The 25,534-nt window shown below is 43.9% G+C and overlaps 1 protein-coding gene across 1 annotated transcript in view; it reads left to right on the forward strand.

Annotated features, from left to right (window-relative positions):
* Window positions 1-278: 278 nt before the first annotated feature.
* GSDME (gasdermin E) overlaps window positions 279-25,534 on the forward strand; it is a 62,129-nt gene continuing 36,873 nt past the window's right edge. The window contains exons 1-3 of the mRNA XM_004447553.2: window positions 279-359; window positions 7,031-7,260; window positions 12,102-12,294. Of these exons, the coding sequence (XP_004447610.2) occupies window positions 7,050-7,260; window positions 12,102-12,294 (404 nt within the window). The 5' untranslated portion in view covers window positions 279-359; window positions 7,031-7,049. The remainder of the gene's footprint in view (window positions 360-7,030; window positions 7,261-12,101; window positions 12,295-25,534) is intronic.

Consider the following 25,534-nt stretch of genomic DNA (forward strand, 5'->3'; position numbering starts at 1 on the left):
TGGAGGGCTTCGGCCATCGCGGAGTCCTGGAACGTTAGTGATCCAGGGGAACAACACGGAAAAGGGAACCAGCCTGCTAAAGAGGGGCCCTCTTGAAGGTCTGGGGACGCAATCAGCCTTCTTGGGCCTCACCTGGGCCCCGCTTGCGCCCTCTGCAGACCGAGGCCCTCCCGGCGCCTTTCTCCCAACCGATTCCACCCTCCAGGAGGCGGGGACGCAACGAAGGTCCCCAGCGGCCGCCCGCCTCCCTCCCGCGCGCCCGCCCCGGCCCTGCCCCCGGCCCGCCCCGCGCGGGGCTCCTCCACTCGGCGGGCGCCGGCGGGGAGCGCGCAGCTGCCCGGGCTGCGGGGCCGGCGCGGGTGAGTGCGCCGGGGGCGCGGGCAGGCGCGGGGCGGCGCCGCGTGGCCGCCGGACTCCTCCGCCTGCGCGTCCCTCTCCTCCTCTGGGGCTCTGCTCTCGGCTGTGGCTGCCCCGCCGCTGGAGGACCTGGTCCCGTCGGACCCTCAGACCCTCACCCCTTCCCAGCGCAGTCGCGGTCCCGTAACCCGGCGCGTCCCCGCTTCCATTCGCCCTGCGACGCCCCCTTTCCAGTCCGCTCCCGCCCCTTCCCCGCTCTCTCTTCCGCGGATGCTCCGGGGGCGGCCTCGATCCTTGGGTGTCTTCCGGTTTCTCCCCGGGGGTTGCTCGGGCCCTGCGGCTGCGTGTGCGTGTGAAGGAAAGCCTGGCAGTGGACGCGGGTCTCCGACTGTCTGAACCGCCGCGGCCTAAGCCTGGGGAGGGCCTGGGCTCCGCCGAGGTCTCAGCGCGAGCGGGCGCCGTGAACGCTGCCCTGGTTTCCGCGCCTGCACGGGCGGACCTCTGCCCCTTTGGGAGCCCGTTTCCCATCGGCATCTGAGGGGGAAATACCGGAGGTCAGCTCGTAGAAGGGTCTTTGCTGTAGACTGTTTTAAAAGGAAAAAGACAAATACACGTGAAGCATCTACTCTGTTCAAAATGGTGAAGGAGAGATGGGTGTCCTGGGATCGCCGCCATCAAGAGGCAGATGGACAGACAGCCGAGTCAGAATGGGGAGAAAGAGAGTGTCCTGGGGTCAGAGAAGAAGCTGAGTAAATGTGGACTAACTAAATCGTTCTCAAAATCCACCACCACCAAGCTCTGCTTATAAAGGAAAGCAGAGAAGTTGAACCCAGGCAGTTAGATCTGAGAAAGAAATAGCCTTTGAGAGGAAGCTCTACAGATTCCAGAGTGCTTTTCTTTCTGTTCTTTTTCAGCTCTCTGGGTGCGCAGAGGGTTTTTTCCTATCCTTAATCAACCTTTCTCTTTTGTTATCAACTCCACTTGCCAAATGCATTTGCTGCCTTGCCCTGACTCCTTTTTTGGAGCTACTGGCCTGGCTTGTGACCATGTGCTTTTTATTTTACATACTGGTTTTTACTTTAGAAAGACATGATAGTATGCCATTTCTTTAATTTGTCTACTTATTGCAAATAAGTTCAGGTACTGGGCTGTAAGCACAGGAAGATGTAAAAGGATACCACCTCTGTTTTAATTGAATAGACTCAATTTCACTTTGTTATTTAGAAAACTAAAAATAACTCAAAATGTGCTGAAGTTAAGAGTGAGACAAGTGGAGCCACGTCTCATTTCCCCAGACAGTGAAGAAATAACATGTTCCATAGCAGTGATTTTTGAGCCCAAACTTTAAAAAAAGAAGCTGACCATTTTTGAAATGCATTTTGAAATGCACAGTGTTTGGAGTCAGGGGGCAGCGGTTGGAATCTTGGCTCACTACTGATTCCTGACATGACGGTCAGCGGCCTCCAGCCAAGGACCACCAGGAACACACTTGAACAGGCTGAGGTCATTGCTCCTTGCCATGAAGGAGACCTCACCATGGAGAATCCTGGAGCTTGTCAATAAGAGGAAGGATTATTATAAGGTGTGGGGTTGTGGAAGGTGATTTTGGGAAGAGTTTAAGGAAATGGGGCTTTGTCCTGGATTGGATGCTGTCAGAAATGGGGCAAATTCTATGCTTGGCTACCTTCATGAAGCTTATCCAGAAGAGGGGAGCCGAGAGCAATGCTAGACCTATCATTGTTAAAGAAGCAGCAATCCTCATGTTAGTCAGGATAGGAGGATGTGTGATCATTTTTGTGGTTTGGGCAATGTTTGTGTTTCGTCTGTGTTCAGACATGATTACCGAGCAGCCTTGTTTTTGTCGTGGTCCAAGGTGATCATGAGTGACCTTGTCTGATGTTGATGTTCTGTGAAGTAGTTCATGTTCAACAGGAGAACACCAAGTCCTAGCTGTAAGTGCCAGGCCAGGTGCAGCAGCATCAGGGCCTAGCTGATAGCACCAGGCCAGCCTCCAGATGTCAGGGTTGCTTCTCTTTCTTATGACCTTGGGTGAGTCACTTAACATCTTTGAACTTCAGTTTCCACATCTGTAAAAGATGGACAATGACTACTTTATATGGTTATTGTAAAGATTAAATGAGGCTATGTGTATGAAGCATTTACCCAATACCTGGTTCATAATAGGTGCTCAACTAACAGTTGCCCCTCTCTTTATCTAGTCCATTTCAATATTGAGGTTTCTTTCCTAGAACTGTTCAAGCAGAGGCCCAGTGATCACACAGACCAGCATGTGAGAGGAATTCTGAATGGGGTGTGAGGCTTAATAGTTCCATGACCCTTAACCTGTCTGAAGAATGGACACTAGTGATGATAGTATCCTCTCATGCAGTTATCACCTTGGAAACTATTTCAGATTTCTTTGTTCCCACAAGCCATACCATAGTTGGCTATATGCTTTGCTAATTTTGTGTCATCTTGTTTTCTTGGCCTCTCCCCTGAAGATTCCTTGTCCAGGAAGCTGATTCAAGCTGGCTTATGGTCACCCCATTCTCTTTGGCTCTCTGGGTTCAAACCGTATGGGAAGTCAGTTAGACAGGTGTATGAGGACTGGGTTGGTTTTTTTTTTGCATAAACTGTAGGAATTTATTGGCTATGGTGTTAAGGTCAGAAAAAGACCAAATCAAGGCAATTTTTTCTTCCTGGTGGCTGTGCCTTTCGGGCTGGCTGGTGATCCTTGGGTCTGGGCTCCTCTGGAGGACTGTTCTTAAGGCCCCGTATGGGAGCCCGGGAGCTACATTGGGTCCAAGACCATGAGCAGTTTGAAAGAATTGCTCCCTTGAGGCCATTTCCATGTACTTCCTTCTTGGAACATTCTTTTTTTTTTTTTTAAGATTTATTTTTATTTATTTAATTTCCCTCCCCTCCCCCGGTTGTCTGTTTTCTGTGTTTTTTTGCTGCGTCTTGTTTCTCTGTCCGTTTCTGTTGTCAGTGGCACGGGAAGTGTGGGCGGCGCCATTCCTCGGCAGGCTGCTCCCTCCTTCGCGCTGGGCGGCTCTCCTTATGGGTGCACTCCTTGCGCGTGGGGCTCCCCTACGCGGGGGACACCCCTGTGTAGCACAGCACTCCTTGCGCGCATCAGCACTGCGCATGGGCCTGCTCCACACGGGTCAAGGAGGCCCGGGGCTTGAACCGCGGACCTCCCATGTGGTAGACGGACGCCCTAACCACTGGGCCAAAGTCCGTTTCCCCCTTCTTGGAACATTCTTAAGGTTTGAATTCAAAGTCTGACTTCTGGTAAATTGAGGCATTACTGCCCTTATCAGTGCCAGGCAACTTGGGTTCTAGGGCATTCTTTCATTTGGAGCAGGGCAGATTATTTAATCTTTCCTGGCAAAGGCAAGGTGGAGAACAGTGTGTAGATTCTTTGTTAATTGTATTTGTATTAAAAAAAAAAAGTGTGTGTGGGGTGTAAAAGGTCCAAGAGTCAGGGGTAGGAATGGGGTTTCTCTGTGTGTATCTTTTTATGTAGTTTAGATTTTGAGCCATAGAATACATGACATAGTCAAACATACTAATGAGAAAAGAAACCTCTAACTTTAACTTCACAAGAATATTCTCTTAAGAGTTCCATCTTTGAATAAGCCTGATCCTAATAAAAACCTATAGAAGCAGTATCCACCTCTAGTAAACTGTCCCCAAAGCAACCTGCTCTGTCAAGAAGGCAATATGAGCACTGTTTGAAGTTAGATGAGAAAAAGTATTAAAAACTAATTTAGGATTTCCCTTTTTTCACTCTGTAAACCCTCTGGGAGGGAATTGGTGTCATCACTAAGGCTTTGCTGCTCATAACAGATGGGGTTTATTTTGTTTCTTTTTTAATGGCAAGCTTAATTTGGCTTCCATATTTGATCTTATTGTCCCCCAACAGTCAATTCCCCACCAAATTCCCTCTCTTGGTAACTGGCATTTCTCTCCCGTCACCCAAACCGTACCTAAGATGATACCTGGAGGACATCCTAGAGCGTCTCCTCTCTTTCCCGTTCTCCCAAGTCCACCCTGAGTTCCAGTGAAGACCATCAAACCAGTATCTTGTCTATTCTTGGGCACCGTCATTTCTTGTTCACTTCTAGTCTTTTTCCTGTTTTGCTTCCGGAAGATATTTCTAAATGACCCTCTGGTCACATTGCTCCCTACACAAGTGCTCCTGTGGCTCCTGCTGCCCTGGCTCCCCAGCAGGGAAGCGTGGACCAGGGGCCTTCTCAGCCTCGTCCTCTGCCCTTCCCCATTCTAGAATCCTGCATTCCAGGGCACGACTCAATCTCAGGGCTTTACAAGCAATTCTGGGGCTGTCAAGGAATCTCAGCACAGCACCAGATCTCCTGGTCCTGGACCACCACGAGCTTGCTGGTAACAAGCCTTAACTTGCATTATCTTCCCTCCACTGATACCCTACCGCCCTTCACCCCACACACGCAAACTCTTGCTTTTTTAACTGCCCCTCATCTGCTGGCATGCCCTCACAGCCCGCCTTTTCCTGGCTTACTTCCACTTATCCTATAAAATGCAGCTTGGAGGCCACCTGTTTCAGGAGAACTTCCGTGACTCCACACCTCTCTCCATTGGATTTAGATGCCTCTTTCTTGGTGCAATTCCCTTAGCAAACCATGCCAATATCTAACATAGAACTTACTGTTTATTTATTTTTTATTTTCATTTTAAAAAATTTATTCTCTCCCTGCCTTGTTTGCACTTGCTCTCAGCCATCAGCTCTCCGCAGTGGCACAGGGCCAGCTTGCCTTCACCAGGAGACCCCAGGAATCGAACCTGGGGCCTCCCATATGGTAGACAGGAGCCCGAGCACCTGAACCACATCAGCCTCCCTAACCTGTTTATTTTTAATCTCTATATCTCATGTGCAAACATAGTGTCAAAGGTATAATAGCTACTCAAGAATAATTCATAAATGGTTCAATAAATGATTTGGTAAATGAAAAAATGAGAGTTCCATTGCATGCACGGTCTTTAGGCTTACTTTAATGAGAGATTAGAGACGGGAACATGAGCAGTTCACTGATTATCAGAAAGAATCTCTTTAAGTGTTAATTCTTACTGTTAATTATCAAGAACAAGGTTAGGGAGGTACTGCTTCACAAAAAACTCTGAAAAAGTACTTTAGAGAAGAATGAGTGAAAAGTAAGGCAAATGGCTAGAGGAGATTTAAAGTCTAAGATTATGTCTAGCTCTTAAATGATTTGATTTTTTTATATATGTGGTTATGCCAGAAGCAGGGTAAAATAAAAATAAACACAGTTCTTTCCCTTACATTCATGTAATGGTTATTAGGGATTTTGACTTTTCACCATGAATAGTTTTTTTTTTAAAGCTATTTCAATGTGTACTTTTGAGAGTAATAATGATTTGATTATGTGTGTGTGCGTGTATATGTGTATATATATTTGGTTATGTGTGATTTACATATGTATGAATTGTTTTTAACTTTTGTCCATATTTCTATTGAAGTGTTTAAAAACTTTTATTTGTAGAAGATTTTTATATACTAAGGATTCTTTCCCTTTGGCATAAATTTTGGAAGTATTTTCTCAATCTCCCATTTGCCTTTTGACATTATTTATGTTTTAATTTTGAAGTTTTAAATTTCAGTTTAATCAAGACTGTATATCATTTCTATTTGGGTTCATCTTTAGCATTTGTTTCTAAAGGTCCTTCTTACCTATAGTTTGTAGATATTCATTTTATGGTTTTATTTTTCTTCAATGAAACCTCTAATCCATTAGGAATTTTCTCTGTGTATGGTTTGAGTTAGGCTTCTGGCTTTACTTTTTTCCAGATGGTTAGTCAGTTGTCCTAACACCATTTTTTTGAGTAGTCCGTCTTTCTTTCACTGAACACAGTTCTTTTCTATTTTCAGTGTGTCTCTATTTTCTTTCCCTCTCCAGCTGAAGTGTGACTGTACCTTCTTCATTTCTGGGTTAAAAAGTAATACCTACTACTTTCCATTTCTGAACAGAGAAGAAAAGCATGTTAATGTTTGTCCCTTCAGAGAAATAGTCTTAAGTAAGATACGTAGAGGAGTAGTCATTATGTTGTCCACCAATTTTTCTCACTCTCTGCCTTCCAGAGATACATTAGAGTTGCATTTCCTGACCCTTATGGTTGGCTGAGGCCATGTAACTAGTTCTGATAAGTTGTGAGTGGAAGTGAGATGTGTCACTTTTTGGCTAGACCATTTAATTGCTGGTGTGACCTCCCCAGAACTTCTTCCTGTGTATGATGATTGATAATGTTAAAAACTGTGGCTGCCCCTTTGGTCTGGCTCCCTGAATGACTGCCTTGAGCAGTGCTCTCCTGTCCCCTATTGGACATGTAGTGTGAGCATAAATAAAACTTTATTGTTGTAAGCCCCTGAGTTTTAGTTGTTGTTTATTTCAAAAGCATAATCTAGCCTATTCTGACTGATACTATTCTTTCAATATCTCAATTTAATTTCTGTGTCATCAATTGAACTCAAACTTGAGGTTTTTCCAGGGAAAAGATACTCTTTTATGTGAACTGACTGGATGCTAGGGAGAAACTGAGGTAATTTTTTGGGGGGGAGAAAAAGCCTCAAAATAGTAACTTCTTATTTTATTTTGAGAGAATTTTATTTTTGCAGGTACTCTGGAGCCCTCAGAATGTTTGCCAAGGCAACAAGGAATTTTCTTAGAGAAGTAGATACTGGTGGGAACTTGATTGCCGTATCAAACTTGAATGACTCTGATAAGTTACAACTTCTAAGTCTAGTCACCAAAAAGAAGAGATTCTGGTTCTGGCAGAGACCCAAGTACCAGTTTTTATCCATCACCCTTGGAGATGTACTCACAGAATACCAATATCTGAGTCCAGGTATGTTTCTTTGGGTAGATTCTACGATTAGCCCAGAATGGAAGATGATGTGTCTTGAATCCAGAGATGGTGTTTTCTTGTTTTCTTCCCCACTGTATTAAGAAATGTCCTTTCTTAAAATGCTGCAGGCCTGCCTGACATGAAAAGTTATCGCTTACTCTTTAAAAAGTAGTATTGCCATTTTTGCTATAAAAATGAGACATACCCGTTGTAGATTTTGTCATCCTACAAACTTGGGCCATTCCCAAAATTTGGTTCCAATGTTGAGGCTGATGATGCCAAACACACACCAAGAAGGTATGAAAAAGTTTATTACTCATATAATGACGCTATCTGGAGAGAGCAGGACAAGCTCCCAAGCTGGTCCAGAAATGGCTGGAGAGAGCTGGGAAAGGAGACTGGATCTGCTTTTGTTGCAATTAGGCCTGGAATGAGGATTCTTATGTGCCAGCTGGGATTTTAGGGTTTGAATGTCCCACCAGCAGCAAAGGAGGGAGCACCTGGGCTTTCTGACCACTTTGCCCGGATGTGGAGGCAGAAGGAGAAGGGGAGATGAGCTTGAAAGCCCTCACCAAACATCAGAAATGGAGCCAGACACTGCATTACAGGAGAGTATTTCCAAAATCCAGAAGAGGAAAATTTAAAAATCAACAAAATTTCCACCAAGTGGTAAACTCTATTAATACTTGGATTACATTTGTGTGTGTGTGTGTGTGTGTGTGTGTGTGTTACTGGGACTGGGGATTAAACCCCAGACCTTGCAGGTGGGAAGCTGGTGCTCAACCACTGAGCCACATCGGCTGCCCTGAGTTAGTTTTTTCATTTGTTTGCTTGTTGTTTGTTTGTGTTTTTTTTGGGGCGGGGGGAGGCACTGGGAACCAAACCCAGGACCTCCCATGTGGGAAGCCAGCGCTTAACTGCTTGAGCCACATTGGGTCCCCAGTGTATATAATTTCTAAAAAAACAAAATTGGAAGGATTCTACACACAACTTTATATACTCCTTTTTTTTTTTAAACCTTATTTAAACTTTCCTCTATAGGCTTAAGTATTATTTAATACTCTTTTTAATGAACACATTCCATTGTGTGTGTATACCATAATTTGTTTTATCATTCTGATTTAGAGCTTAATAAATAAAACTGTGATGAATATTTAAGGTTTTTGTTTTGTTTTGCTTTGTTTTTCCCTTAAGCGATTGCCTTAGAGCAGATTCTTTTCTTTAAATTTTTTTAAAATTATCTTTTTTTTTTTTTTAAGATACGTAGATCACACAAAATGTTACATTAAAGAATATAAGAGGTTCCCATATACTCTAGCAATGGAAGAGCAGATTCTTAGAAATAGAATTACTGAGCTGGGAGCTGGGCATTTTTCGAAGGCTTGGTACTCATTGTTATACTACTTTTGGAAAATGGTGATACGTGAAAGTGCCATTAACTCATAATTATTGCACTAAATGGAGTTTGAGTCCCCTCCAGCTCTAAAGTTTCCTAATTCTGTGACAACATCTGTATGACAGGGAAAAAGAGATAGAAGAGTAATTTAAGTTTACAGATCATCCCCATACTTTATTCCAGACAGGCATTCTAGCCAGTGCTCTCTTCAACCAGCCTCATTAGCAGAGCTGCTGAGCAATGGGCCAATGAACTGAAAATAATTTTACATACTTTTTTTTCTGGATTTGTGTATTTTCTGGGAGAATTGCTGTTGAATGGTGAAATGACTAATTGTGAGCAGAGGCAATAGAAAAAGATTCATAAAATAGACCACGGATCCCTGAGTAGTTGGAATTTCCCTGCGCTACGCTGTTAATGCCCCTCCTTTATGGTGTCCTGAATGATACTGTAGAATTGAATTAGATGGTTGAGGCCAGTCTCAGTCCCTGCAGATGAAGCAGCCCCAAATATGCTAATCAGTTGTGGTCGGCACTCATCCCTGCGCCTGTGTCTCCTTGGTGTTAGGGCTGTGATAAGAGAACAGCACAGCATCCTGGACCTTACCCACTGAGCAGGGTCAGGATGCGTCACTTTGTGATTATTCCCCCCTCCATGCAGCACCTTTCCATGGGTTTGTATTGCCCAGAACAGCAGTACTTTCCCCAGCAGCAGCTGATGACTTCCTGGAAGCGTACACAAATGGCATCCTTTTTTATGTACCTCTGGAGTGGCTTTTAGGAACACACAGCCAAATTCTTGATTGTCCGCCACCCACTCGGGGCCAGGGTGTCCAGGCATGGTAAGAAGCCCAAGTTGAGACCAGGATTGTGTCCCTGAAGCTAAAATGCTTGTCTGGCTAGCCTGTCAGGAAGCATGACTCTCCTGCTCATCAGGAAAAGGTGTTGCTCTGGCCTAAACCTGGGGGCTGGATTCAGCTCTTGCTCGTGCCCGGCTTGGTAGCGCAAGCTTTACAGATGCCAACTTGCAACAGACTCCATCAAGGGGGGCATGGTTAGTCACCCCAAACTGCATAAGAGAATCCTGGGGTTCAGGGGGATAAATGCTACACAGCTAGTAATATGAGAGTGGAGATAAAATCCTGAACTCTCAACTACTCTATCCTGCCTCCCAAAGGGTTTGTTAAAAGGAAAAGCCTTTGAATTGGGGCATTTTCACAGTCTTTTTGGGAAGTAGGTGTGCTTCTTTGCTTTGTAAATTGCAATGTGTCACACAAATTGAATGAATGGTAATTCATTCTCATTAGCTGGTTAAGCAGTGGATTTCCTTTACTGGAGTGAAAGAAATGTAGGGGAGGTGATGGGGGTGACTTAGGCAGAGAATCCTACTCAGGTGCAACCAGAGTCAAGGAGAGCCTTTTCTCAGGGAGATGAAAGAGTTCAAGGTGAAGTTGCTAGCAGACTCTTACTTATCCTTGCTGCATGGTGATGCCTAAGACTTTTTATGGTGCTATGTGGTTGGATTAAAAATAAGAAAAGTAGAAATCTAGAGACATGTGGGAGGAGTGGCAGTTCAGATAGAGATCATCAGCAGTTTGTCTTCAGGGTTCCCATAATAAGAACAGCTCTTGAAGACAATCTGGTGGCAACCACCCGGGTATGGCCCGAAGGGGAACATGGCAATTTCCAGTCGCTTGATTGAACCAGAGACCAACTGAGTAGTGGCATAGCCCTTAGTGTCTGCAAAGCCAGGAAAGAAGGATGGCACGTCTGTCCCACAGGAGGGGAGGGCTCTATCAGGAAGACAGAGATAAGGAATTGCAAGATAAGGAATTGAATGACTGGGTAGAGGTCACCTATAAAAAGATAAATTTGGGAAGGGAAATAAAGATTGGCATGGAGATGATAAGGAAGGCCAGGGGAATGTTCTCCCACTGGTGGGTAGGGAGAGAAGATGCCCACGGGCAGGACAGAGCAGACCTGCCAGCTGCTGGGGCAGGGACTGCTCTTGTCTCTCTGCTTGGACGTTGTTCTCATCTAGGCTCTTTTCAGTCTTCACCCTGGAAAAGCACACACTGCTATGTTCTGTTGCATGGCCTAGATAGTGATTAAACAAGTCTTCACTTTATTTGAAAAAAAGATTTATTTTATTTATTTATTTCTCCCCACCCTCTCGTTGTTTGTACTTGCTGTGACTGTTCATCTTCCTTGTTTCTTTAGGAGGCACCAGGAGCTGAACCCGGGACCTCTGATGTGGAAGGGAGTTACCCAATTGCTTGAGCCACCTCCATTTCCTGCTTTGTTACATCCTTCATTATGTTTTTTTCCTCCCCATGACTTTTGTTGCATCATCTTGTTGCATCAGCTCGCTGTGCCTGCCTGTCATATCAGCTCATTGTGTTCTTTAGCGGGCATTGGGAACCTCTGCTTCTGCTTTGTTGTGTCTCTCATTATGTTTTTTCTTCTTGTGTCTCTTGTGTCAGCCTACCGTGCCTGCCCATTGCACCAGCTCCTTGTTTTGTTTAAGAGGCACCGGTCTCTGAACTGGCGACCGCCCATGTGGTAGGCGGGAGTCCAGTCACCTGAACCACATCCACATCCCAAAATGTTCACTTTAAAATGCTTTATAAAACCATACACATATTTTTGTGCCCCTATTATATGTATATTGGAATTCGAAAACAAATAATCATGAAGAACCCAGTGGGAAGCCAATATGGCTCAGTGGTTAGGCACCGGCTTCCCACATACAAGGTCCTCAGTTCAATCCCCAGCTCCTGGTACCTCAGAAAAAAAAAAAAAAGAGAACCCAGGGATTCCCTGGCCACCAGGGCACAGGTGCCCTCAGCATCCAGGTGAGGGGCGCCATGCTTTTTTTTTTTAAAAAGATTTATTTATTTCTCCCCCTCCTTCCATTGTCTGTTCTCTGTGTCCATTTGCTGTGCGTTCTTCTGTGTCCACTTGTATTATCATTAGGCGGCTCTAGGAACTGATCCTGGGACCTTCTGGAGTGGGAGAGAAGTGATCATTCTTTTGTGCCACCTCAGCTCCCTGGCCTGCTGCATCTCTCATGGTCTCTCCTCTGTGTCTCTTTTTGTTGCGTTTCATCTTGCTGGATCAGCTCTCTGCATGGGCCAGCACTCCTGCACGGGGCAGCACACCTGCGTGGGACAGCGCTCCATGTGGGCCAGCTCACCACATGGTCCAGCTCGCCTTCACCAGGAGGCCCTGGGTGTTGAACCCCGGACCTCCTACATGGTAGACGGGAGCCCAATTGCTTGAGCCATGCTCTTTTGACCACACACACAGCATGGTTGCTAGCTTTCCATTTAGAACACAAGCCACATTTTCCCAAGGGTCTCCACAGGATTGGAAAAGCGAGGTAACCCAAGGCGCGAGGCGGCCATGTTGTGACTGGACCCCTCTGCATGTCTCATTCATTCCAGTGGTGGTGGAGTCTGACTTTGTGAAGTACGAGGGCAAGTTTGAAAACCACGTGAGTGGGGCCATTGAGACTGCCCTGGGGAAGGTCAAACTGAATGTTGGAGGGAAAGGCTTCCTGGAGAGTCAGTCTTCCTTCGGAACCCTGAGGAAGCAGGAGGTGGACTTGCAGCAGCTCATCCGAGATTCTGTTGAGAGGTAAGGAGAATTTCCTTCGGCATTTTGGGTTTTGATGCATCTCGTATTTAAAGGTTGTTGAGTTGGACCTTTGTTAAAAGGGTGAGAGAAGGGAACAAACATATGTTGAATGCCTGTTGTGCCAAAAATTTATGAGACGCACGTCCTTTAATCTGGGATTCCTTGTCTGTTCTTAGCTGGAGCAGGGAGCCTTGGGAAGAAGCACTGTAAAAGGATGTCACTTCATGTACTTTTTTTCAGTGTAACATAAAATGCCAACAGTGAAAATGCTCTGTTCTGCATTTTTGAAGAGTAATATCAGAAGTAGGAAAATCTCAACCCCCTCCCAGCTATTTATAATTTTCTGATTGAAAACTGAAAAAATAAAAGTAAATGAGGGGCTTCAGTAAAAGGCTTTTTTTTTTTTTTTTTTTAAGTCTGAAGGAATTCTCACATTGATTCATGTTTGGCTTCCATGAATCATATATCTTACCCCAGTATGACGCATCATTATTTTTATCTTATGTTTCTTCAATATTTGATAAATAATTTAATTGAATGCTTACTGTTTGCCATGTACGGTACTGTTCCACATGCTGGGGATGCCACAGTGAACAAAATAACCAAATATTTGCCTACAGGCTAGTGAGGAGAGAACTGGAGGTTTGTGCAATAATCCCGACACTAATGTACATTTTTCATGTGGCAGGTAATCAACCTTATTTCTTTTAAAACAGAAAAAATAAAATCCAAATAAAGAGAAAACTCAATTTTAAATATGGTGGCTTATCTCTTCTTCCCCAACATTCTTAGGATTCTAAGAAATATAAAATAAGTGCTCATATGAAATGGTTTAAAAATTAATGAATAAAAGGTATCATAAACTTCATGAATAAAAAAATATCCTAAACCTCATTTGGTGGGCGAGGGTTTTGCACTGACATTCAGAATATTTGAGCAGCTGTGGTCTTCAAATCTCATTCGCCTCCTCAGTTACCTCCAGTGTTTAAAGGAGTTGAAACACCATGCGTGTGCACTTGATTGCCGATTAGCCTTCCGGCACGTCCCACCGAGTTATGACTCCAGCAGTAGTTCCTTCTTGGTCAGAGAACTTTACGCTCTCTCTGGTGACGCCATGTGGAAGTGTTACCGGATTTCGTTTAGGTTCTTGGACTGTGCTGGAGAAATGAATTTCAAGTTAGGCCAGTAATTTATTCAGGTAGGGAGGGAAGAGAAATGGGACAAAAGAACAGAGCAGGGGTCCCAGGTAGAGAGGAAGGGGGTGAAAAGGGATGAACAGGGCTGATTTTTAAGCCACAGTTCCCCATTATAGATTATAAATCCCCAGGTTTTCTTGCATGGCCACATGGTAGAGGAAAAACGGCGAGGGCAGTGCACAGAGGACCGGAACGGGTCCAGAGCAAGAGAGCACTCAGGTGTGTGCCTGGCTTTTAAACTGTTAATTATTCCACCCCGTTGCTAATGGCAGGGGAGGGGTTCCAGCTGTTTGCTGTTTTGATTGATTACCCCACCCATCAATCTCCCAGTAAGGACCCAATGATAAAGTCCTTGGGGAATAGCCAGGGCTTCTCCTGGCTTCCAGAAGAAGTCTTTGTTCTAGGTAGCAGAATCCTGGCGGTGGGGGTCTTCCAGCAGCCGTCTTGGGGGTTACTGATGTCCGCATGGACTCTCTGCCAGGTTCCAGATCCGTCTATTAATTCCCTGTCTCACTAGCCTGCTTCAGAAGGGCCAGCTGCCTCTTTCACTGGCAATGGGGGTCTTTATTTTTCTTTCTCTACTGTTTTCTGTCTTTGCTAGAGAAACATTTTCCTTCTCTACTGTGATACTTGGGACATACCAAAAAAATATCTTCATTGTTTATCTGAAATTATAGTCAAACTGGGTGTTCTGCATTTTTATTTGCTAAATCTGGCATCTATTTCTACTGGGGAAGGAGGACAGGTGGGCTGGGGGAGTGGGGGGGGGTCTCTTCTCTGTTTCTCAATCTTCAGAAGGCCCTTTAGAGTGCAGCCCTATTTTGCAGTCTTGTTATTTCTATTTCAAGAACCACAATTTGGCAGCACTCTGGAACCACACTTCCTGATAGGGTTTTTTCACATACTTTGCCATTCAGGTGTAGATGTTGCCAACTGGAAGCATATGCGGAGGGGTCAAAGAGTGGAGATTGGAGAAAACATTCTGAAGAGAAAGAAGAGGGAGAGCAGGGAGAGTGGGAGGGGAGCAAACGAGTGTCTGCCAAGCCCTACTCAGGCCATTCACCCAGCACAGCCGGCTCTTTTCACGCTGGAGTGAACGGAGGCTGAGGAAGACGAAATAACTTGCTCCCAGGCACAGAGCTCCCAGTTTGGGTGCTGGAGCTGGGATTTAACCCAGGTTTTTCTGGCTCCAAAGCCCCCGTTCTTCCCTCTAAATCACGCTTGAAGCAATTGTGAAGAAAAGAAGCTGGCTGAGGCAAAAGTAGCTAAAATTATACACCTCAGAAGGTAAAGGCTGAGGCACGGATCCTGGCCCCCTGTGAGGATGCGCCTTCCCGGGCAGGCAGACGGCCTGGCGCCATGTCACCTTGGAAGGTGCTTCCGAAATCCTCTTAACCATAGAGGCGATGGGGGGACCGTGACCCCAGGAGCGTGGTGAAGAAAGGATCTAAAGCTTAGAAACCCAAGAGGGCATCCTCTCACAAAGGCACTTCTTCCTTGTGTTTGCTAAGAGGTAAAGGCGAGCTGCAGGTGAGGGGAGGCCTGGGTCAGAGATCACGTGAGGCTGACCTTGCTTCATGCTGGGGCCGTGAGCTCCTCACCACAGTCTGCCTGTGGACTTCCCCAGCTCCAAGGGACTTGATAAGGTGCTGCTCGATACCCCGGTGGCCTTGGGAGGGGTAATGTGTGATGCACAAGGACTGTCTGTTCTCCAGGGCATGCAGGCAGTCATTTTTATTTCAGGCAATTTAGATATATTGTCATTTGTATACAAGTTATTTTAGTCCTTGAAATTCAGAATATTAGCTTTAATGTCTCAAGTGTGTGTACATCTCAAGAACACACTTCATCCGTCCTTGAAAAACAACTGTGTATGTATGACATTTATCTAGCATTGCTGAGCAAGAAGGCATTCCACTGGAATTTGCTTGACAGGTGGCTGGGGCTTACCCTTTGAATGAAAGCTTCCAGGTTTATCTTATTCTTGATGGGCACTGTTCTAGGATATGTCACATGCTTCTCTCTCTCTCTCTCTTTTTTTTTTTTGGTGGAGAATAACAAATTTATTTAGACTGTTGGTAGTGGGTTCTTTTGCTCTTAACATCCCTTTTCTGTGATAAGCTTTTTGGTTTTTCTGTGTCATCTGCCTTTGTCAGCTGACATTTGTCCCTGCCTTAGGTATAATAGCCATGCCACACCCCACCTCTGCCACCCATTTATTGCTTCTAATCTCCTAGTGTCCTAGTAAATAATTTATGTTAAGTCATTTCTGCCTTTGGCCTCTTTCTTCAGCTGTAGGGTGAGATGATTGGGCTAGATAATCTTTGAACCTTTTCTCTGGCTAACTGTCTAGAAGTGGGTAGTTTCTGGGAGTATACAGATGGGGCCCTTCTCCTTGAGTTCTCAGCTTTGGTGCCTGCTGATTTCCAGGAATGGAACCATTTTGTGCTTTTCTGGCTTTTTGAAGGTTGAGGTGGGCGTTGCCGTAAAGACAGTTTCCAGTTTCATTCTTTTGTAGTATTGTAAAGCAAATTTTGATAAGGCTGGTTATATTTTGCCTATTTATACATGGTAATTAGAAGTTTGGTTCATCATTAAGAATTCCAAATAAAATAAGTTACATGAAATTAATGCATCATAAAAGTAATGATATGATGAAATCCTTTTATAATTATTTAAAATATTTTAAATTTATACTCAAAGTCTGAATGTATGTAAATACTCCACATTCTGTACATTTCACACATGAGAATTTTTTTTTTTTTAAATGTTCCTCTTTATTATGGCCCTTACTGGACTTCTCTACAGTTGTTCCAGTAGCTCCTTGAGTACAATTCCAACATTCCTTGAACTCTTATTTTGTTTAGGACCTTTATGAAGAGGATTTGAGAGCCCATGTCTTTCCTGAACAAACCATGCAATGAAGTTTGAGGTGGTCATTCTTTCTACTTGATAAACTTCCCTGTGCCCAGCAGAGGTTTGCAAATCATGCCCTTGCCTCCGTGCTCCACTCAGGGCCGGCACCATTATTTTTAATAAACTGACTTTGCACTTAACAGTTTGAAGACCTCTGTCCATGTGTACTTAGAGAACAAGAGTTTCCTGAGCCTGGACCTTTTGTTTATTTTTTTCCTCTTTGTTTCCCCTTCAGGGAAGGCCTTTAAGTGGCCAAAACACTCCAGGTAAATGCACCCAGAGGTCTGGGGGCGGGAGGGCCGGGCAGCACCTCTGCGGGGTCGTCCCTTGGTATCCATGGGTGGAGGTAGGCTGGTTGCAGGGTGGAAAACTTCAGGCTCATTTTTAAAAATAATTGTAAAAATGACTCTGGAATACCTTAAGCGTATAGAAGGTATAAGGAATAATAAACACCAATACACCACCCCACCCCTAAATTAAAAACATGCCTTTTTTTTTAAACCAGGTCACAGGAGCCATCTCTTTCTGCCTTCACTTCCTGGGACTTTATTAGCAAAATGGGATTAGTGTTGTTGTAGAAGTTGAGAGAGGTTCAATTCTTTGCGTATAGAAAGGCCAGGACTCAGGAATGATTTTGAGAAGGAAAAATGGTTTATTGACGGCTGGTGGGACTCGGGAACTTTCTGTTTCAAACCCGAGCCCGGAACAAGATTTTAAATTTCCTTTTATACAGGGTGGTGCTTTTATACAAATGGTGCTTTTATCAAAGAAAACTACTTTGTTAGTTAAATCTTTGCCTGAGTACCAGATAGGTTTTGAATTAACATATTGCCCACACCTCAGGTGAGCTTGAAATAACATCTTGCCCACATTTCGTCTGGATGCAACCTTGAATATACATTCAGTCTTACATCCTTTCTGAACATTCAAAGCCCATATCACTTAACTGGATTTCTAGAGACTAGGCACACGTGGATACAGAATTAGATGATTTTGAATTTATGCACAGGCTATATCATATTTCCCATTCGAGGCCAAGTCCAAGTTCCCTTAAGTTTCGGCATCACCACCATCAGTTTCCCTGGACTGACTGTTAGGTATATAGAGTTGGCATTGCTAAATGGCCTCCCGTTGCCTCTTACCCACCCACACCCATAAGTCACAGACAGCTTAGGTTAAAGTTATCTCCGAAGAGACAAAGAGGCTCCTACCCATAGCCCACATCAGTGTTACTGAAGCGTTTCTTTTTCTTCAATTTTTTTATACTTTATTTTGTACATTTAATAATTGAACATATAAACAATTAAAAAATAAAAAAGAAAGCATACATTTCTCAATTAAATGTACTGGATACATATACATGTTTTAAATCATACAATATGTTACACAGTATATTTGGTTTATAGTAATGCAGTCATACGGTATTTGTCCTTTTGTGTCTGGCCTTGAAGCATTTCTGTGAGAATTAAAAGAGAGAACCCAAACAAAACATCTAGCATAGCATGGGGCACATTAAATGTAACCATTCTTATGAACATTCCCATAATCATTGCTATTATTAATATCCATCGATAGGGCCTGGCTGCAAAGCCTTGGGAAGGTCAGAGCTTTCGGAAGGAAAGGTGTGACTTACCATCTGGTGACCCGGCCAGGGCATTGCCAAGCTCAGAAGTGAAATGGTACAAATCCTCATACATGTAGCAATTCTGATGCCCACCTCTTCTGAGTTCTTGTTTCCCTTCTCTGTCTCCTTTCTTAACTCCACTGGGGATTAACTACCTTTAGTAGAAGTCAAAGAGATTCTAGTTGCTGCATGTGGCAGCAGCCTGTCTTCTCCTCAGATGAGGGGTGAACCAGATGTGAGGCTTTGCTGTAGGGAATTCTGAAAGCACACGAGCTGTTCTTTGTACATATTTGGTTTGTAGCAGGAGGTGCTTGTTGAATTTTTGAGTGAAGATCTAAGAAGCTCTTGAACAAGATCAGTCAGACCTTAACGGGCTGGGTCTCGACCATGGTATTTTTTTTTTTTAAGATTTATTTATTCCTCCCCCTTTGCCCTGCTGTTTTTGCTGTGTCCATTAGCTGTGTGATCTTCTGTATCTATTTCTTTTTGTCTTCTCTTTTTCACTTTTTCTCCTCTAGGATTCACTGGGATTTGATCCTGGGGACCTCTGATGTGGAGAGAAGTTCCCTGTCAGCTGTGCCACCGCAGTTCCTGGTCTCTGCTGTGCTTCACCTTGACTCTCCCCTTTGTCTTTCTTTTGTTGCATCATCATCTTGCTGCATGACTCACTCACACGGGCACTGGCTCGCTGCACTGGCACTCGGCTCGCCATATGGGCACTGGCTTGCCGCGCAGGCATGTTTTCTCTTCTTTTTCACTAGGAGGCCCCAGGGATTGAACCCAGGTCCTCCCATATGATAGGTGGAGGCCCTATCACTTCAGCCACATCTGCTTCCCAGACCATGGTATTTCTAATGGGAAGAGCTGGCGAGCTCTCAAGCCCAACCAAATCCACCTTTTTAGAGGACATCCTTCCTCAGACCTCCAGGCCACACCCATCTCTCTGCTACCTGAAATTCAGCGTATTCCAGTGAATTTACTACTATTATTTTAAAAATTATTGTCTCCTGGTACTTGGTCTTGGGTGTTAGGATTGAGAGCTCCTGGGAGTTTGTCCAACGTCAGCTGCCCCTCTCTTTTCTTCTGCAGTGTGAGCATGACCTGGGCACACAGTGGTGACTGGAAACCCTTCATGCTGGAGAAAAGGGTGTTCTGGGATTTGTCTCCGATACTTGTTCCCTGAGTGGTTTTTGTCTTCTTACAGATACTGTCCTGTGCTATGCACTTGACTTTTGGAGGCAGGTTCAGATTTTTGGGGGGGAACCAGGTGGGATTTTAAATCTTAAGAAGAGACATTCAAGGGCTATTTTCTTCTAAGATGGGTAGAAATTATTGCATTTCATCAAATCTAAGATGGCATCCACTGTAAGATGCACCATTATTTTATGTACACTAATAAAGAACTGCATTAAACTATGTCATGTCAATTTTTAAAAATATCCTGATTTCAGAGATGTTAAAACTTGAGAAGAAAACGTATATTTTCAGATTGATGGAATATAGTGTATAGAACTGGGTTGTCCAGGATGAGTCAGGAGTTAGGATTCAGGTGAGTTGACATTTTTATTCACCTTGGGCTCCATCCCAGAGGCTTTGCACAGTGTCTGACGTGGGGACTGGACACATTGCTGAACTGCTCGTCTCGAAATCTGCTTTTCTGCCAACTCTTCCTCAGGTGCTGGTGGGCAGGCTTAACCCATTGGCCTCAGGTAGAAATCTGAGTATCAGATGTGACTCTCCTTGCCTTCTTTCCTACCTCTAGCCTCTCACCAGCTGGCTCCACCTCTTAAATATCTGTCTTATCTGTTCCCTCTTAAATATGTGTCCTATCGGCTTCAAATAAGACCTGGCTGTCCCTGGTGGCTGCCCAGCTCTTCCCCCTGCTCCCAGCCCCCTGCCCGCCTGTTGATTCTCCCTGAGCCAGCAGTCTGGTCATATCACTGCCCTCTCTCTCCGCTGTCCTGCGGTTGCATCCAAACCCTTCTGCGGTCGACAAGGCCGTGCCTTAGCTGCCTAGCCTTGTCTCTCACGTTGGCCCCCTCACTTTCTCTAGGCCAGTCCCCCAAACTTGGTTCCATTCCTGGAATAAGTGCTCCTGGCTCTCCTCTTCGAGCCTCTGTCAGCAAGCTCAAAGTGGACACAGACCCACTGTGTCCTCCCCAGGCCAATACCTAATGATACTCCGTGCCTCAGATGAGGCCCCACTCCCTTCAGGAGCCCGTCGCCCCCCGAGTCCCCTGCTGGCACACCAAACATACCGTAGCGTCAGCTGTGCTGTGACTGCCTGATGATGGCTGCGCCCGCTCCTTGGATGCGCCCCTCTTGTCCACTGTTGGGTCTGGTACAGTGCCTTCAGCATGTTGAGGACTGTTTAGTTGAAAAAATAATTGATTTATCTTAGTTTTACATATGATGGAACGTGAAATTCAGAAATTCATTAGTTTGCCTGGAGTCAGGATTTAAGCCCAGGGCTGACTGTACAAAACACCAGTTTTTCCACTCAAGCTGCTGAGGTACAGAGCTTGGAAAGAGAAAACCATGTGTGGTGGTTTGAAGCTATATGTACCCCAGAAAAAATGTGCTTAAATCTAATCCGTTCCTGTGGACGTGGACCTTTTGATGGGGCTACTTTGGCTAAGATGTGTCCCGCTTCAATCATGATGGGTCTTACACATATAAATGGAATGAGTTCAGACAGGAAAGAGAGAAAGCCATGGAAGCAAGAAGCTGAAATCAGTAAAACCTGGAAGAAAAGGGAAGGACCAGCAAACACGACCATGTTCCTTGCCATGAGGTAGAGGCTCCAAGCATCTTCCGCAATCATTGATCAGGATGAAAGCGATGCTTTGATTTGGACATTTCCCAGCCTCAAAACTGTAAGCTAATACATTTCCATTGTTTAAGCCAAACCATTGCATGGTATTTTCTGGAGCAGCCTAGGGAACCAAAACACTGTGCCAAAGGTTTCTATGTGAATCATTTGGTTTAGCATCTCTCAGGCTTGCTGCATCTCATATGCTGGCAACAGTTAATTTAAGTATTTGTCAAAGATGAATTGGCCAAAGGTATGAGGTTTTAGTTCTAAATGCTCAGTTCTGTTTTGTTGGTCAGGATATCTTTCTTGTGTCAGTTGCATACTGTTTTGATTACTTTATGATAAGTTTTAAAATCAGGAAGTGTGAGTCCTCCAACTTTGTTGTTCTTTTTCAAGATGGTTTTGGCTATTTGGGACTGCTTACCCTCCCATGTGAATTTGATGATTGGCTTTTTCATTTTTACAAAGAAGGCTGCTGGAATTTTTATTGGAAATGTGTTGAATTTGTCTTCACTTTGTGTGGAATTGACATCTTAACAGTATTTAATCTTCCAATCCATGAACATGGAGTGTCCTATTTAGGTCGTCTTTACTTTCTAACAACAATGTTTTGTAGTTTTCCATGGTAAGTCCTTTTTATCCTTGGTTGAATTTATTCCTAGGTATTTGATTCTTTTAGTTGTTATTGTAAATGGAATTTTTTTCTTGATTTCCTCTTCAAATTGTTCATTGGAGTGTATAGAGACCACTAATTTTTGCATGTTGACCTGTTATCCCACCACTTTGCTAGATTTCTTTATTAGCTAGTAGCTTTGTTGTGGATTTTTAAGGATTCTCTTTGTATAGGATCATGTCCTCTGCAAATAGGGAGAGTTTTACATCTTCCTTTTATTTTTTCCCCTGGCTAAAACTTCCAACACAATGTTGAATAACTGTGGTGACAGTGAGCATCCTTGTCTTTTTCCTAATATTAGGGGGATAACTTTCAGTCTTCCACCATTATGTATGACATTAGCTGTGGGTGTTTCATTATTATGTTTATTATGTTAAGATTATTGATACCTGTTCATAGTTCTAAGTGTTTTTATCAGGAAAGGTTGCTAAATTTTGTCAAATGCCTTTTCTGAGTCAATTGAAAGAATTGTGTGTGTGTTTTCTTTTGTTCTATTAATGTGGGGTATTTCATTAATTGCTTTTCTTATGTTGACCCACCCTTGCATACCTGGGATAAATGCCACTTGATTGTGATGCATAATTTTTTTAATGCACTGTTGGATTCAGTTTGCTAATATTTTATTGAGGATCTTTGCATCTGTATTCATAAAGGATATTGGTCTGTAATTTTTTTTTCTTGTGATATCTTTATCTGGTTTTGGTATTGGTGTGATGCTGACCTCAAAATGAGTTAGGAATTGTTCCCTCCTCTTAAATTTTTGGAAGAGTTTAAGTAGTTTTGGTGTTAATTCTCCTTTGAATGGTGGAATTTACCAGTGAAGCTGTCTGCTCCTGGGTTTTTCTTTTTGAGGTTTTTTCCTTTCTGACTGAAACATATCCTTTAATATCTTGTAGATTTGGTCTCTTGGTAACATACTCTCTCTGTTTTTGTTTGTCTGTGAAGACTTTAAATGTGCCTTGATTTCTGAAGGACAGTTTTGTTGGATAAAGAATTTTGGGCAGGCAGTTTTTCTTTTTCAGTAGTTTAAATTTGTCATACTGCTGTCTTCTTGCCTTAATAATTTCTGATGAAAAATTAGCCCTTCTTATTGAGGATCCCTTGTATGTGATAAATCTCTTTTCTCTTGCTCTCTTCAGAATTCTCTTTATCTCTGGAATTTGACATTTTGATCAGTATGTATCTTGGAGTAGGTCTATTAGGGATTATTCTTTTGGAGTACAATGCACTTTTGGACATGTGTATTTATGTCTTTCATAAGAGTTGGGAAATTTTTGGCCATTATTTCATCAAATATTCTTTCTTCCTCTTTTTCTTTCTTCTCTCCTTCAGGAACTACTATAATGCTATGTTGATATGCTTCATATTGTCCCACAGTTCCCTTATGCTCTCCTCACTTAAAAAACAAAACAAAGCAAAACAAATAACTTCTTTATCTGCTTTTCCAACTGTATGATTTTGATTATCCTGTCTTCTGGTTTGCTGATTCATTCTTTTGCCTATTGTTGAATGTCTCTATTATATTTTTAATCTCCATTATTGTATTTTTCATTCCCATAAGTGCTATGTTTCTTTTAAAACTTTTTAATTCTTTCTGTTCATGCACTGTCTTCCTTATGTCCTTTAGTTCTCTCTCCAAATTTAGTTTATTTCTATCTGTTTTTCCCTTTAGCTCCTTGAATTGATTTAGGAGATTTGATTGAACACCTTTGGTTAGTTGGTTCACTGTCTGTGTTTCCTCTGAAGTTTTAATTTTTCCTTGACTTTTGTTGATGTCTGGGCATTGATTTTTCTCATGTGCTAACTGTGGAAGTTTTTTACTCCTGCCTAGGGTTTTATTATAGATTGGCTGTGCACTAAGGCTCTTCTTCAACTCTTGGTCCACCTTATTCTAAACCCTGAGAGCAGCATGCTTCACAGTTTAGATTTTTTTAGGTCTTTCTGTACCTGCATCTTGCCCAGGACATGTGCCATAACTGTTAAGATTACCCAATTATGTTGGATTCTGTGGTAGTTTGAGTCTTTTATGCACCCCAGAAAATTATGTTCTTAAATAAGTCCATTACTGTGGGTGTGAACCTATTGTGAGCCTTTAATTAGATTAGATGGGTCATTTAATTAGATTGCTCCAGTAAGACATAACCCAGGGTGGATCTTAATCCTCTTCAGTCCTTTATAAACTGGAATCAGCAGAGCGGCAGAAACAGAGAGAAGATCCTGGGAATCAGAAGCTGAAAGCAATAAGGCCTGGAGGAGAGGGGAGATTGCCCACAGCTGCAGCTCTGCGAGAACGCATCTTCTGATGATGCCTTGATTTGGACACTTTCACAGCCTCAGAACTCTAAGCTTATAAGTTAATAACCCCCCATTGTAAAGTTAACCTATTTCTGGTATATTGCTTTGGCAGCCTTCAGCAAATGAAAAAAGATTCTTTGCCATCAGGACAGGACTCCATTTCCTTTGTTCTTCCTCTGGAAGCCCTGGACTGTTCTGTTTATATATAGAATTTTCTCCCCACCAGCTAAGAATTGCTCAACTCCTTTCCTGCTGGCTGGGCTGCCTTTGCACTCCAGCTTTCTACCCTTGGGTCGACCCTGTCCTACAGCTGCTCAGTGACCCCTTTCCATGTGGCTTTTTTTTTTTTTTTTTGCCTCTGGCAACTTACACATTAGGGGACCCTGACCCATGGAGCCAGATGGGATCAGTGTTCTAAGACATCCAGTTTTCCACTTAGGGGCCTCGGCAATTAGGGACCAGGCTGGGAGCGTGCACAGCTTGCCAATAGTTCTGCCATGGATCTCTGATTTTTGTGGGACTGCTCTGTGTGCACATACACAGGCCCCACCTTGGAACTAAGTGGCCTTGGTTCCTCATGTCTGAATGTGCGTGGGGCTCTAAGTTGATGCCTTGGGTGACTCTGTGTTCAGCAACCACGGCAGGACATGCCACGCAGTCCATGCAGGACTGAGCATTGGGGAGGAGTCTAGATTGGCAGGTTCATGCCGCTTTCCTATCTTTTTTCTTTTCTTCAATTCAGGGTTTGTGGAATCTTTCTCCAGTTTTATTGTCCTCCAGAGTACCAAATGAGTTGAAATCTGCCCTTTTATTTAGCTGACTGTAAGGAGAAATGTTCCTGGGGATGTCTTATCCTGCTATCTTGGTGACGTCTGTCCTTGTGCCTCTTTGTAAGAGAGAAAAACCTTCCCAGGAAGTCCCAACGGCCTTCTTCTTAAGTCTCAATGGCCAGAATTGCAACGGATACCTGTTCCTAACCCAAAACTGGATAAGAACAGTGGAGAAACCGTGACTGGCTGAGAAATGAATCAGGATTCATCCATGGGGCTGGTTCCATTCCCTCACCCCATGCCCCAGCACAAAGCTTCCAAACCTGCACAAGAGTAGGGTCCTGGTTGGAAGAATGGGTAGGCAGCTTGTAATGCCCCCCACCCCCACCCCCACCCCAAGGATGTTTGCGCCTTCCTGGCCCAGTGTGCCCCCTGCGGTTCCTCAGACCCAACACAGCAGTGTTGTAGGGGCTGCTTTTCTCTCTTTTTTTGCTCAAGGAGTTTAGACTTTACCAGGGTAAAAGGAGCATCCTGGAGGGGCATACAGTTAGATGAGAGTGGCAATGACATTTTTGTGCCAGGAGTTTAGGAGGTAGTGATGGAAATTAAACGAGTCATGGGCTTGGTGGGTGTCTTGCCACCTCTGTAGACTGAAGGAGACTGCTTATCAAAAGAGAGAAGCAGACTTTCTGGCTCAGAAGGGCAAACCCGTGGAGCTGAAGGCAGCATGCCTGCACCTAATCTAAGCAGGCTTTTAATTGTTCTATTCCACAGCCGCTGTGTGAGCACGCATTTGCTTCTCTTTTAGCTGCAGCTTTAGTCAATAAATCAAAACCTTTGGGAGAAATCCCCTAAATGACTAAAGCTTTTATGGTCAATATATGTCTACATTCCTGTGGGTTAGTAATTCTTGCTTAATATTCTTGCGATAGCAGGCTGGCCACCGTTTTT

The sequence above is a fragment of the Dasypus novemcinctus genome, chromosome 5 (assembly GCF_030445035.2).
Source record: "Dasypus novemcinctus isolate mDasNov1 chromosome 5, mDasNov1.1.hap2, whole genome shotgun sequence".
NCBI lineage: Eukaryota > Metazoa > Chordata > Mammalia > Cingulata > Dasypodidae > Dasypus > Dasypus novemcinctus.